We start from the raw sequence: 15,486 nt of genomic DNA, 5'->3' as shown, positions 1-15,486 counted from the left end.
TCATATTGCTCGCTATAATAAAGTGAAGTACTGAGTATCGTACTCGTAGAACCCATTTCGGAATGGAATCCATCAAAATATCAACGCCAGCAAATTGAAAGATCGTAAAAATATATAAATGTTGCTACGATTTTATGATTATGACAAAGCAATCTCGCAAAAAGCGTCCGAGGATTACTTTTTGAATCGGGTTTTTTTGTGGCACATCATTTCGCTACAGGTTGCACATCAGAGAATCAAAATATTATTACTTAGGTACGTTTATATAAAGCTTAATATCTTTTTATATTATTCACGGCATTACAAGCTAATACAAATCAAAAAAAGTATTTATATTATTCAGAAATAAAATTAATTTGAATTGGTTTTTACGTCTCCTTTACTATCTATATTATTTGCTTTTTCTTTAGTCCCTTCCTGGTACTAGCTACCATTATTGTGTTATTCCCCCATCTCAACTGTTGAGACACTCCCCTAGTCTTATTTAATTTATTTCTCACTCAACAATCAAGTGGACACAATATCTTCGGACCATTGTTACTCGTTAGTTTACGCATCGCAGATCTAAACAAATTATAGCTTGACCTATCATAATGGACTTTCCTGTCAACAGTCTTATTCACTACTCAATTCCCCCTCGCATCATTTATGCATTGTGTGCTCTGGCTCTCCACATCCCCAAGAGCATATTATCATCATCAGCATTGAAGCCATCTTGAAATGACCTAACACAATAGACTGTGTGTTTTTTTATTGCGCCTGCACAAATATTGATAAGACTCGAGACGAAATTCTAATAAACGCCTTGGAGCCAGGCCATTCCAAACAACAAATCTCAAACATTGATTCTTACGACTTTTATACCTTATTTCACACAACAGTTAAAATTGTCTTTGAACTTGTTTTCAGCTTCGTCTTTTTTCTGCTTTCTGTTTAACGTTTTCTTGTGTCTTATTTATTTTGCCCCGTCGAGTTGCTTGGGTGCACTAAACGAAATTCCCTTGAAATCGGTTTCATCTTGATAGCACGCTTTGGTATTTACTTTTTCTCTCAACGATCTCTCTCTCTGTGTTGGTCCGAGGATCGTCAAATGAACGTTGAGTTATGTTACGAGCTGTACGTTAACTTTACGACACCACTGTCACTCATATCTTCCCATTCAGTTCCGTCTGTCCAGCTGTCTATTTGCCCATCGTTCGTCTCTCAACTTCAACTTTGACTATTTGTGGGCGCAAAGGGTCTTCGTTGTGTCTTTAAGTTGTGGCCATTGTTTTCTTTTTGGCTCTAAAGACAAGTGATCTGTGTGTTGTGGCCATGTCTGTTCAATCTTCAGTTCAAAAATGTTTTTCCTAAGCGATTTCAAATTGTTGTTTTATGTTTTTTCTATAGTCCCTGTAGTTGCTTGTACAAAAAAGAAAACATTGCGAAAGGCCTTGAGATTGAACAGAACTAATAGAAATAAATATAGAATATTTAACGAAAAATGTTCTTCAACAAAATAAAAGTTCATTAACACAGGAAATCTTAAGCAATACAAATTACTCTTTAAAATAAATGTCTATTTGTATTACGATGTGCAAAATGTCGAAGAAGAGTGAATATACTCTATATCCTAAATAATCTTATTTACTAAGATGGGAATATGCAATCCGAAATAATCTCATTTTCTCAGAGTTACTGTTTAGTATGCCATGAACCATCATCTTGAGTATGCTTTTATTATTTGATTACATTATTTAAATAATTATGCAGTAGCATTCATAGCATTTAATCCGCTTCTATGGCTACTTAATGACTTACTCCCTCAGCCATTTTCTCACCCTTGGCCAGCCTGGAAATTCTATTGTTGCAATGCCATAAAAGTTGACCAAGTTGTGGCCTCATCGTCAAGCGACGCCCAAAGAGAAAAAAAAAGATAGAGAAAAGAACAGCCATGCATATAAAACTGAACTAATTTACTTTTCTCAGCGTGGTTTTCTAGACCTCAATGGAAGGCGCCTTCAGCAACAGAATGAAAAGATTTTGGGCTATACTATGGGTGGGAATTTCTCACAGTGTAGACAAGAGCACATTGTACTGAAACATAAATTCACTTTATTAAATAAAACTACAGCAATAGCAATAATTCTTTGGCGCATTTGTAAGTGGTCTTCAGTTCCGCTCTTCATCGTCTTGACTGCTTCGGTGGCGGCGTCGGCAGCGTCGGCTACGGTGTCTTGGCGTCATGGTGGGCGTCCGAAATGGTTGCTATTTTGTCTATAGTTTCTTTATATTATCTTCTGTGACGACGACGACGACCACGCGGCAGTCAGTCACTCAGTCAGTCAGGCAGTTAGGCATTCAGTCAGTCGCATTTACTTAACAAAAATAATTATGTGGGATACACACAGCGCCGACAACGACGACAACAACAACAACAACAACTCGCAACTAAATTAAGCATATTTTAGCTATTTTTATATAGTTGAAAAAAATAATAATGCCATCGCTCTTGCTGCTTTGCAGCTTCTTGCCGTTTGTTAATGGCTTTGAAATGAACAGTGAGCAGAGCAGACCAGCACAGCACAGCGCTGAGAATCGAGGAGGAGCATGCCCAGACATGACGAGGCCAAAGATGAAACTCTTTCGCAACGAGCGCGACCGCCAACGTCAACGTCAACGACAGCGACAGCTTCCACCTGCATAAAAAAGCGAGCGACGAGGCGTCGTCGGCTCATCACCATCCTCATGATCATCTCCAAGACCCGCACTCCCTTTTTTTTAGCAATTAAATATATGTGTGCCGGCATACCCTGTAATATGAGGGTATATTGCAAGTGCGGCTCTTTATGGAACAGAAACTAGCATGTGTTCGTATAATATAATAAGTCAGAACTTTTATTAGATTTTATTTAGATTCATATTTACTTTACTTCAATAGGAATAAATCAGTATTTATGCTGATAGTATTCGAACTTAAGCCTCTAGAATTTTGCATTGCTCAATCTCAAAGTTATCGGTTTTAGCTTGCTATAAATCAGTATTTTATAACAAGAAAAGTGCCCATTAATGCTCAAAGTTTATAATCCTTTTGTTATGAAAAAGTTTATTAAGGTAAAACTTTAAGATAGTACCAAAAATAGTATAGAACTTTAATATCTACACAACTTTTGTTCTCGAAATTCTGATTAGCTGATATAATGACTGCAACTTTAATGAGGGGTATGTTAAAGTAGTGTCAACGCAGCTGAGTTTTTGCTGTATTCTTACATTTTTTTCTCAGTTTTTTCTATAATTTATTTTTAAAATCATCCCCACAACAGACTTGCAACTTACAAAGACGCAACGCGCCAAAAACAAAAACGATGAACAAAATCTCAAGAAAAGAAAAGAAAAAGAAGAAAATCTGAAAACAACGAGGGAAAAAATTGACACCGGAAGTGGCTGCCCCATCTGCGTTGGATGTGGCACTGACTGAATCTCTACGGCGAGACAAATTACTTGATTTGCATTTATATATACTATATATCTATAGTATGTACATAATATATACAAGTACTATATAGATGTATATTTGTATGTTATGTAGTACACTCTTTCAGCTTAAGCCCCCAACCCCAAACGCAAGCGCCAAATAAAGAAAAACATCTCAGCATTGTCATTTTTCTGCTTGCTTTTCGTATGGAAATTTATCAAAAATGTGTTTTTCTTTTGGGCGAACGCGCGCGCGCGCAAATTTGACGAGCAGCCAAGCGCAACAACATAAACAGCAGCAGCAACACGACGAAGGCTAAATAAGGAAGGGGGAGTGGGTAACACGCCCACAGCAACAGCAACAGCAAGAGCTACTGGGGTCTGTCAGTGTCTGAGCAGAGGCTTAGCCCGATAGTCAGTTTGCCATTCCATCCAACCATCCATTGCGTTCCGTTCCGTTCATTCATTCATTCATTAATACCCAAAGACGCCGCAACGCCAATTGTTGTTTTTATTACGCGATTCGCTTTTATTTCTGTAGATTGCATCCAACTTAATCCCAATAAGATGTTAGCGATTCCAACGCTGTATCTTCTGGGGCCGGCGATTACCGCAGCAACAACCAAAACAACGACAACGACAACAACGAGAAACTGTTGCACAGTGACGCAAACTTGCCCCAGAAATTGAACTGTCGACATATTTATCAATAGTTTAGCTATTACTTAAGATATTTACGGCACATCAACAGCTCATTATTCACAGCTTAAGTCATAAACTAAAAATATAATCGTAATTTTTTTTTGATGTTTTATTATTTCTATTTCTTGATGTTAATGATTACGCAATAAGTTGTTGTTATTGTTGTTGCTAGCTAAGGCCTCCAGCTGTTCGAGTGCAAGTTAGTGTTTAATTAATAAAGCACATATGGTTTATTATTAAAACAGGTGCGCCTCATAAAGGTAAACTAAAGGTAACTAATTAGCCGCTGGCCTATTTGTTGTGCGTAATTGTTTCAATAGCAATTTTAGTTGAATGCATTGATATCAAAATCACGCAGGTAAGCTAAAAATATATTTAAATTGCATTGTATAACCTAACAGATGCTATCTGTGTGATTGCCTAGGGATTACTAATCTCTGGCGCCTTGATTATTCAAGTGTACTTAAAAATTGGATTACGTCGTTATCAGATTTTACTGAACTGCCTTAACCCAAATAGCATTAGTATACTTCACTGCCAAAGCATTTACAGGGTAGCAATTACCTCAAATTTGGGTTTAAATTGCAATTTGAATCATAATTATCTTTAAATACCTTCTTTAGCAACTTCTGTTTCCCCAAAATAAGAGATAAACTTCGCATCATTTATATGGCATCGCTTAGTCTGTCATTGTGAGTCCATCACAGGTAAATTGATTGTACAAGTGATGTTTTATTGTCGTGTGTGTCACAGTTATATCATCAAATCAATCAGCTCAATCAATCGGCTTATCAGCACGCCTGAATTGGGCGCTGTCTGGGCTTGCAACCTGTTGGTAAGTTCAGTTTGCAATCGCTTTAATAGTTGGCTTCTTCCACACAAAGCGAAACAAACAAATTGTCAACTGAATGCAATGTCAACATCTACATCAACATCAACTACAATAAAGTGGACATGCTGGGAAAATGAAAAAGTAATCTATACAAAACGCTAGATACCAAGATACATATTCAAAGATACAGATACAAAGTCAAAGATACAGACACAAGAGAGTGAAGCACAAAAAGCAGCGTGGAAAATGTAGGGAATTAAGTCAGTCAGTGACTGTGTGTAACAGTTAACTGAATGTGTTGCACAATCTTGTAGCCCAACAAATAGACAGAGAGAAAGAGAGAGAGTGCATTAGAGTGAGAGTGAGACGGGGAGAAAGTCTTACTCAATCTAGCGTCTCAATCTGCAGACTGCAGTTAAATGTAAAATTCAGCTTGAATGCAACTGCAACTAATTAGTTTTCAGGCTGCTGCTGCTGTTGCCGCTGCTGTAATCGCAACGTTGCAGACAACGCAACAAACGACAATTTTCCCACTGAATTTTCACTTTTTTTTGCCTTCTTGATTTCGTTTTACTCTCTTTGCTTTTGTTGTTGCTGTTGCTGCTGCGGGCCGCAAATGAAAATCAAAGCAAAACAAGAGCGTAACAGGCAAACAAAAGAATTTATGAGTTCGAAAACTTTTCAATAGTCCAAAGTGAGAGTGAGAGGCAAAAACAAAGAGTGAGAGAGACAGTGTTGCACACATTTTCATAGCGTTCTGCGTACCGCGTATCTTTTATTTGTCCCATTGGAGTCGTTTGTGCCACAGCCTCTCTAAATATTTAAAAGTCCATAATAAGCACAGTTCAGAGTCGTTATTTCGACTATTTAAATTTTAAATAAACTGATAAACCAGTTGGTGTTGGTACAACTGTCGTTGTTGTTGTTCTTGTAGTTCTAAACACTTCGCTTTATGGCCAACAAAGTCTCAATTAATGAGAAAATAAAATAAAAAAAAACCTGAAACGACAGTTTAAAGTACACTTCTAGATCTACTATGTAATGAATTTACTTTTCACAGCAAAGCCACTTTTAATACTCTTTTGTTACTTTTGTAATTTATGATAAATCGAAAAATATGTTTAAACGATATTAATCTTTAGTTTTTCTAAACTAAAGATAAGAATTTCTTTAGTTATGCTAATCACTAGTAGCTTCTAGCAGATTTGTAAGCTATTCTTTACAGTTTCTCATTAGTAAAAAACAAGTTAAACCGCTTAAGAATGTGTGAAGTAGACACAAAGAGAAGAAAGTGAATTTTTTGTTTATACTACAATAAAGCAACTTAATTAATAGTCTAAACAGTTAGTAACTGAATAACTGACAAACCAAAATGAAGCACAATTTATATTATGAGGTAATTAACTAAAAGCCACAATGAGTATTTCCCTTTAATGGAATTCTACAATAATTTCCGTATGATTATAACACCTACATAAATAATTCCAATTTAGAAACTTAATATGAAGACGGATGCCAAATTGCCGTTGGACTATTCTGATACAACAATTGATACCCTCTCTAGAAGACTGCACTCCACTGGAGAGGCTTCATAAAAAATGCTGTTCGATGCTTTATAAGGGTATCAGAATAGGTGGCAAGTACATTTTACGAGTGCTTTTTGGTGTGTGTTGTGCTGTGTTTGCTACTTAAATTCAAATACGAAATCAAAATTCAAAATCATGGCCATGGCTCACATGCGATTTGACGATTTCGGGTTTTGGCCACACAACAAACACACACTAATGCCCACCAGCAACAACAAAAACAACAACAGCAACACAAACATAAATAAATAAGCTGCGCTGAATAAATGAATATTAAATGCCTTCGACCGACATAGAGACAGAGACAGAGAAGAGAGAGAGAGAGAGAGAGAGAGAGCCAGATGTAGAAAATAATAAAATAAGAAACAAGTAAATAAACGTTAAAGCAAATCCAAGCGATATTCGATACGTAAATACCACAAAATGTTTGCATGTTTGTCTGTCTGTCTGTCTGTCTGTTTGTGCTATCAATTTGCATTGTGAATGCGAGTGCGTGAATGGGGCGGTGAGTGCTCTGTCGGAGTGGGCGTGGTCGCTTGGTCGCAACAAATAAAAATAAATAAATGCCGCACACAAGCGACACAATTCGCAAAGCCCGAGCTTAAGGCAAAGCCAAATCCAAATGCAAAGCTAAAACCAAAACCAAAACCAAAGCACATGCAACCAAATGCGACTGGCAGCGAAACGCTGAAAACGCAGAATTTGATTGACGGCGTCGCTGACGAAGGCGACGCTGACGATGCGGACGACGACGTCATCGTCAAAGCATTTCAAGCTTGAAACTTGGCCTGAGGTTTCTCTGCTTAGGCGACAGCGACGACGACGCGCTGTTGCCGCCCACGTACAGTGTAACAAGAACAACAACAAACAGCTACTTTTACACGCAGACCACGGAGAGCGGAAGCAACAGCTTTCATAGCCAAAACAGTGCGAGAGCGAAACGAAGCGAGAGAGAGAGAGCGAGAAGGAGAGAGTGAGAGCGCAGAATTGGCGTGAGAGCCACAGCTGCGAAGGCGACGACAACGAACTGCGGACAGCGGGCAGCCAAGCTTTGCGGTTTTTAGTTACAGACCGCCAACTTGTTTCGGCACAGTGGGGGGAGCTATAAAAACCATTGCCAATTATTAAGATTAATTACAGTAGAACTTAACTACTATGTATATGCAATTACAATTCTAATAAATTAGGCAGCAAGAACTATTAATTTTAAGATAATAAAAAACTCATTGAGTTTTCGAAAAATAATGTGATAAGTTGGAAAAACCAATCAATCAATTAGTGAAAAATAAGTTTGTTTAATATTGCAAACAAAGAATGTTAACAAAATAATCAATTTAAAATGGAAAATGTTAAAAATGAAAATTGCGCAACGAATAACATTAGAGAATTGGCAATGTTATTTTAGTATTTAAAATTTCGAGTTAAATTAATTATTATTAACAAATAAAATTGGACAACAAAATTATTCAATTCTAAATCCATATACTAGAAATGTTTTAGATGCATTTCGACATTTAGAAAATTAAATTAAAACAAAAAATAAATAAATACAAAAACCTCTTTAAATTTACCAATTTCAGCTTAAACTGTATTCGAAATTTTCATTAGCAGAAATTGAATAGATTCTAATCACAAACAGCATGAACCACTGTACCTAGTGCTATTGTCATTTACATTGTGGCAAGCAATTACATGCGACAAGCGAAGCGGCTGCTGTTTTCTTATGGTTTTATTTTTGTTGTCATTCTTTTTTGTAGGCGTGGCCCAGTTTTGTTGCTGGCGTTATTGTTTTTGTTGTTGTAGTTTGCCACATTTGGCAGACACAATTTATGTCAAGCCGTCGTCTTTGGCGCTGTGCGAAAACATGCGTAAAAGTAGCTGCCAAAGGACAGGCCGCCATTCTTCCCGTCCCTTCCCCAACCCTTTTCAAACCCCACACCAGAAGAGCTCAGCTGTATGTATTAGTTATGGAGCGCAAGCAACTTTGAGTGAGTGTGTTGGTGTGAATCTAATAGGCGCAGAAATTAAAACAGCAAACACAAACAAACATTGGGCGATGGCGCAAAGGGGTAAAGAGGAGAAGGGATGGAGAGAAACAGAGGACAGTGGGCGGTAGTTGGGTAAGAGAGAGAGAAAGAGAGAGAGGAGGCGAGGCTGCATTTAACAACGGTGTTGACAGCCATGGCGACGACGCGGGCATCTGTCAAACATGTCATACGCAAAATAGCTTAACTGTCATAAAAACAACAAGTGAGCGGCAGACGAGGTGGGAAGTGAGAGACAGAGCCGTAAAACGCTTTATTACAATCCCAACAGCAACCCAGCAGCAACAGCAGCAGCAGCAGCAACAACAATGACTTTTGGGGGCACATATGGCAAATGTGCGGCGGCGTTTATGTCTAACAAGTGCAGGGCTCATGGCGTGGACTGGGATGGGAGAGGGGCGGGAAAGCGGATAACACGGTCTCGCTGTGCGCCGCAAAACTGAAATTCTGATTCTTATTGAGGAAATTCTCGTTCCCCAAGAACAACAACACGAACATTTGCTGCCTTGATTTACATTTTTATGCTTTATTTGATTTATTTATTAACTTCACGTCGCTCTTTTTGTCCTCTCTCTCGTTCTCTTATTCGCCTGCTCTTTCTGTTGCTGCGTCTTCCATTGCTTCTTCTTCTTTTTCTAGCCAAACGCCAACGCCTCGTAGGCACACACACATACGCACACATTGAGAATAGTTTCCTTTTTTTTGCTGCGTCTGTGTCTCTGTATGTACATGTGTGTTTGTGTGCGTGTGGCATTTTAATAATAGCACACATACAATATAAAAGCTCCCGCTGGAGCAGCAACAGCACAAAATACAAAAAACGAAGGAAAGAGAAATGTGAAATGTGAAGAAAACATAGAAAAAATGTTGCACTAAAAACTTCAACGCCCGCATTCTGGCAAATCGCAATACAGGCGCAAAGCAGAAAGCACACAACTTCTATGCGGCTCCACTACACTGACACAAACACAGTGACACCCACTCTCACTCAAAGAGAGCCCTTTGGGTGAGAGGGAGATGGGTTGAGTTCGGCTGCCGCAATAAAGCTCATGTTGTCTGCGGCGAAGGCAACAGTTATACGTATGTATGTATTTATGCATATGTATATGTGTGACCATTCATATATGTGCAAGTCAAGTGGGGAGAGGGGGGTCAGAACGAACCCTTACCTCAAAACAGGAAGTTTGTAGTTTTTTTCAATTAACACTCACGCCATGTGTGTGACGCGAACAGTGCTATATAGAGAGCTAGCCAGCGATTGAGAGGGAGCGAGACAGGAAGCTAGTCGAGAACTCATTTGCTGCATTTGAGCATCATAATGTGCACACACACATGCATACAGTCCCATACAGCTTAGCAAATTTTGTTGTAGATTTTCGCAATTGCTATTTTTATTTGGTGTTGTGACGGCATAAACAATGCTTATACAACAACAGAAAGCGCGTCCCTTTATTATTAAATATTATTGCATTTTGCGCTTGTTGCTGTCATTTCATAGTTTGTATTTATTTATTACTATTTATATTTGATTGTGCCGTGTCGCATATGAATGATGGCAAACACGCTAATAGGGCCACAACACACACACGCACACACAAAATATGTAAACAGAAATCTACCTCTTGCTGTTGGCACCTCCGACGGACGCGCGCAACGCCTGCCTCTGCTCCACCTTCTTTTCTGGTTCTGCTCCGCCGTTGAGTTTGCCGAAAGAAAAACAACAAATACGCCGCCGACCGAGGAGGAGAACCGACAAACGTCAAACGCGACAAGCGACGACTGCGACTAGCGGCAACAAAGTGCAACTGCGGCGGTGGCTGCGGCAGCAACTGCGGTTTGTGTTTTGCTATTTGAACTTTTGCTGTTTGCCGCCCCCGACTGCGAGAACGTAGCTCCTCGTTACTTTGTTTTCGCTTTTTTTTATTTGCACACTCGTACACTCACATTCACATACACTTTACTTTTTTGCCACAAACAAATTTTTGTGTTTTAACACTTTTATTCCACACAACACTATTGCGCGCGCGAAGCACAAACAAACATGCAAGTCGATGCTTGCTCTCTCGTTTAACGACTGAAACCGAAATGAGCAAAAGCACCGTTGAAACGGGTATCCGTGTGCGCCAGCTGATGCTCCAAGTGCTACCCATAAGCTATTTAGCTGCGAACAGTGCACCCCATAAACAAAGACTGCTATTAGCAGCGCAACTTTATCAGTCTGGCAACTCTCAGTTGACAGTACCGGGTAAATTTGAATTTGAATTTGTTAAATTAATTTTTTTCTTATAAGAATGTCTGTTTTTGACTTCGGAGACAATGATTATAACTGAAATTGGTTGCAATTATCATTATTGTTAAATTGAGTAATGTATTACATTAAAAAAGGGAAAATATAAGTACATTTCAATGACACTTCTCAGTGCACCAGTCCCAAATGCAACCATCAAGATGGTTACAACCAAAGCCTCCTGGGTATAATGCACAAAACTCTTCTGACTTCTTAAGCGCGCAATTACCATTGGGACAGTAATAATTATAGCATCCCGTGGAGCAAGACTCTCGTTTTCCCAGCGCGCAGCCCGAGCAATTTAGTAAGTCTGCGAAGTAATCGAATTAGTACATACATATGTCTGAGCTAAACTTGCAATGGGATATGGTTCAGAACTCACCACTTTCCTGACAGTCGGGAGTCGCGCATGCTGACAATGGTGGAGTGGGAGGCATCACCAACAACGGTGGATTTGTGAGCTCAACAACCTGTGGCGGTTTTAGGTAGATCAAAGGTCGTGTGCAGATTCTGGCATCACAAATCTTTTTACTATGATTGATGCACACCCAGGTGGGTGGATATGGTCGACAGAACCGTGGACTTTTCACCAGACAGCAACCGTCCGGCGGCACCTCACCTGGATAGGGCTCCTTAGTCAAGGGCGCTGGCGGCGGCGGTAGTGGTGACGATGTGGTTGTTTTTTGTACTACTGGCTTCGATGTTGTGGTTGTATCGAAGTTGAAGTCACTGCTTGGATCGTAGGGTTTAACGGTCTCATACTCAACACGATGAATATTTTCAGTGTTAGTGCGATATACATGCGAATTTTTCACCACATTATCGATCTCCAGTATTGTTGTAATGTAGCCCGGTTCCAAACATTGCTTGTTGCGCCACACAGTTCCCACTGGACAGGCAGGTGATAAGCAACGGCCTTCAAAATATTCTCCCTGGGTGCAGATAATCTTGCGGCACTGCTCGTTCATAAAAATGGAGCCGTGTGGACAGCGAACCTGCTCAGCGGGGGCAATGATTGTTTCTTCAGTCGTTGTGAGGATGATAGGGTCCTCTGTGGTAGATGTGGTGGGTTCTTCAGTTGTGCTTGTTGTGGGCACTTCTGTTGTCGTTGTGGTCGTGGATTCCTCTGTCGTGGTGGGTTCTTCCGTTGTAATGGGTTCTTCTGTTGTGGTTGTGGTCGATTCTTCAGTTGTGGTGGGCTCTTCTGTTGTGATAGGCACTTCAGTGTTTGATGGAGCCTCCGTCGTTGTTGTTGTTGTGGTTGTTGAGTCAGCAGGGCAAGGTTTTGGCTCGATTATATAGCACATGCCATCCGAACCGAGATAGTAGCCTAAGATAAGATGATTTGAATCAGACCAGCTTCAACTGAAGAGACAAGCGACTTACCCACTGGGCATCTGTTGTTTCTGTAGCACAAATTATTGTACAGATAGTGATCGGGTGGACATATGGAAGCCTATAAATAGAGTTTATTTTTAATATTTACCGAGCTTTTGTGTTTCAGGATGTTTACCACCCCAGCGTTGTTTTGATCGACTTCCGGTGTAGAAATGCTTCCGCAAATCGTGAAAGCTAACAACAAAATTGCGCAATATGAAATCGACATGATAAGCCAGTCAGTTGGTCACAATCACGGATCGATTCCAAGCGATGCTCGACACACAACCGCGCTCCGATGACGACTAGCTAAACTGAGAGCGAACTGGGCTCAAAATATGAAATCGCGGTGACAAAATCATAAAGCATAAGCCCCGCTCTGATAACCTTTCGCACGCCTTGATTACACCGACTATTTATGTGTACTATTTATACATCAAGCAGTAGGTAGGAGACGCTGCTCTCAAGTTTTGTTTGGGAATTCGGCTCAGTTCTAATCGCCATGCGCGTCTATCAAGTCCTACAGCTGTCTTGGGTCTTATTGGCTCTCGCTCTTGTCAATGCTCAAGCTCCTCAGAATTCAATCTGCGTTCAGTCCGGAACTGTCTGTAATCCGCCGTATGTGCCACAAAATGGAATTTGTGTCTGGCTCAATTCGCTGCCATGTGGAAACGGTGAGTGCTTATTCTTTAAATCGGAATTCGTTTCATAATCGTTTTGTTTCTCTTCACGTGTTATAGGTTCAACTGTCGTTGTGAATGTTTTTCCACCAGCATGCGGAGGCCAATATCCTTATCTACCTTATCCATCGCCTGGACTTAATCAACCTCAACCTTGTCCTAATCAACCTGGTTATCCGACACAGCCGCTACCATATCCTAACCCTCCTGTGGATCCCAATTCTCCAGGGCAAACTCAACCTTGCCCAAATCAACCTGTAACTCCTTTTCCACCTACACAACCTATTCAACCCGTCCCTAATCAGCCAGGGCAACCTATACCCTGCCCTAATCAGCCTGTAACTCCTTATCCTCCTACTCAACCCAATCCTTATCCGCCAGGGCAAACTCAACCTTGCCCAAATCAGCCCGTAACTCCTTATCCTCCAACTCAACCCAATCCTTATCTCCCAGGGCAACCTCAACCCTGCCCTAATCAGCCCGTAACTCCTTATCCTCCTACGCAACCCAATCCTTATCCGCCAGGGCAAACTCAGCCATGCCCAAATCAGCCTGTAACTCCCTATCCTCCAACGCAACCCAATCCCTATCAGCCAGGGCAACCGCAGCCATGTCCAAATCAGCCTGTGACTCCCTTTCCTCCTACACAACCTATTCAACCCGATCCTAATCAGCCAGGGCAAGCTCAACCTTGTCCAAGTCAACCTGTAACTCCTTTTCCTCCTACTCAACCAATTCAACCCGATCCAAGTCAGCCAGGACAAGCTCAACCTTGTCCGAATCAGCCTGTAACTCCATTTCCTCCTACTCAACCGAACCCTTATCCTCAGCCTTCTCCCAATGAAACTGTAACAACTCCTGGAACTCAGCTGTCAACGACCGAACCGATAACTCCTTCAGCTCCTATAGAATCTCAACCTATTCCAAGTGAACCTGTTACACCCAGCATTCCCCTTGATACTACAACTCAGCCGCAGACCACGTTTGGTCCAGATATAGATGGGACTACTACTCTACGATCAACAACAATTCCATATGATCCCGATTCACCTAATACTTCAGTTGATACAGAAGAGACCACTACATCAGAAACAATAGACGAATCGTCATCTACAGTAAAACAAGAGACGACAACTCCGCCGCCCGCACCAATCCTGCGTTGTCCATCTGGAACAGTGCCTTCGAATGGTAATTGTCGCTTGGTGTACTGTGCCCGAGGAGTGTATCACAATGGACGTTGCGTAATTCCTCGCTGCCCTAAGTATACAGTTTGGACGGGACAAAAATGCTCAGCACCAAAACCAGTTGAGCTGGAGCCTATTTACATTCACCAGCAGATAGTAAGCGAGGCATCCAAGGTATTGAATAATAAACATGAGGTGGTGGTAAATGCATCATTAGTTCTACCCACACGTGACGATGACTACGAAGATGATGACTACTCCGACGAAACAACTGAAGTGCCCCAGCAAACATCCCCTAAATGCTGCACTGTGATTGCTCCACGTATCTGTCGCTGTCAAAACCAAAGTGATCGTTGGCAATGCTTCAACAGGCGGCAGCCACTTTGCGGCGACTTCTGCAACACGTCAAAAGTGGTTCTGAAGGCACCACAAGCCACTTCTTGGATCGATGACACTAATGAAATGCTCCTCATGCCACCAAATCCTAATAATACTTGCATCAATCAGGGTAACTGCAACACAGTCGCAAGTAAGTTCCAGCATCCGTTTGAGAAATGGCACAAGTGTAAACTCTTCTTTCCTTCATAGATCGCTATGATTGCAGTGGCTGCGCTTCAGGTCTTATGGCATCCTGTTCAACCTATTGCTACAATTATCATTGCAACGCTCCCAACTGTGGTTTCTACGATCAGCTGGAATTCTGCAGCTCCGCAGAGCTTGCTAACTCAATTGTGTGCCAGCCAGAGAATGGTTGGAAGGTGGATATATCTATAGTAAAGTAACTGACCGTGCTTCACTTTGCAATGCACTTTTAGTTGATAAATAAAATATAAATAAAATCAAAGTTACTCTGACGCGAGCATTGTCCAACATATTAGAATTCGCATTTTGTAATTTTTAAATAATGCTAATCAAATCATTGTCAAACATTAAATGAGCTTCAGTCTTATTTTTAGGCGATCATATTCAGTCTCCTCGTTATATTTTTGAACAAATATGTATATTACTTTTGAAAATGATCAATCTGATAGTTTTGACGATTATGCAGTCAATAAGAAATGAGTGGTATGCATAAAAAAGAACTTTCTCTAAGGTCAAGTTAACAGATACTTTATGCCTGACGGATTTCAATAAATTTTGTTGACCTTCAATTCAGACCTTACGCTTCCTTAGGAACAAGTATTTTATGCTTCAACTAATTTAAAACGTTTGATGTTAAGACTAAAAGATGGGTCTTGTACATAAATTCGAAAATAAACGTATGTTGGCTTATCTACAGTCATACAATTGCTTAGTCATTGTGTATTTATGTTGTAATAATTTAGTAAACTAATTATAGA

General features: G+C 40.5%; 3 protein-coding genes across 5 annotated transcripts in view; 1 reads left to right on the top strand and 2 right to left on the bottom strand.

Moving 5' to 3' along the window:
* Window positions 1-10,702, bottom strand: part of LOC117573761 (uncharacterized) — a 34,023-nt gene extending 23,321 nt beyond the window's left edge. For 2 of the 3 annotated variants that reach the window (XR_004572718.2, XM_034257152.2), the window contains exon 1: window positions 10,238-10,702. The gene's annotated coding sequence lies outside the window, so the exon portion shown is untranslated. The remainder of the gene's footprint in view (window positions 1-10,237) is intronic. The other variant, XM_052006987.1, reaches the window with a different exon arrangement.
* A 241-nt stretch (window positions 10,703-10,943) lies between these two features.
* LOC117575714 (mucin-2) lies at window positions 10,944-12,589 on the bottom strand. Its single transcript, XM_034260049.2, has 4 exons — window positions 12,419-12,589; window positions 12,292-12,361; window positions 11,288-12,235; window positions 10,944-11,215 (listed from the first exon to the last, which is right to left on the bottom strand). Exons 1-4 carry the CDS (start codon window positions 12,509-12,511, stop codon window positions 11,022-11,024), a joined length of 1,305 nt encoding a protein of 434 aa, XP_034115940.1. The 5' UTR covers window positions 12,512-12,589; the 3' UTR covers window positions 10,944-11,021.
* Window positions 12,590-12,711: 122 nt separating this feature from the next.
* LOC117575713 (uncharacterized) lies at window positions 12,712-14,992 on the top strand. Its single transcript, XM_034260048.2, has 3 exons — window positions 12,712-12,956; window positions 13,023-14,675; window positions 14,735-14,992. The coding sequence occupies exons 1-3, from the start codon at window positions 12,785-12,787 to the stop codon at window positions 14,926-14,928; spliced, it is 2,019 nt and encodes a 672-aa protein (XP_034115939.2). The 5' UTR covers window positions 12,712-12,784; the 3' UTR covers window positions 14,929-14,992.
* Window positions 14,993-15,486: the final 494 nt, after the last annotated feature.

This window comes from Drosophila albomicans, chromosome 2R, assembly GCF_009650485.2.
Source record: "Drosophila albomicans strain 15112-1751.03 chromosome 2R, ASM965048v2, whole genome shotgun sequence".
Lineage (NCBI taxonomy): Eukaryota > Metazoa > Arthropoda > Insecta > Diptera > Drosophilidae > Drosophila > Drosophila albomicans.
The sequence above is the reverse complement of the archived record's forward strand: the minus strand, read 5'-3'. Positions and strand labels throughout refer to the sequence as shown.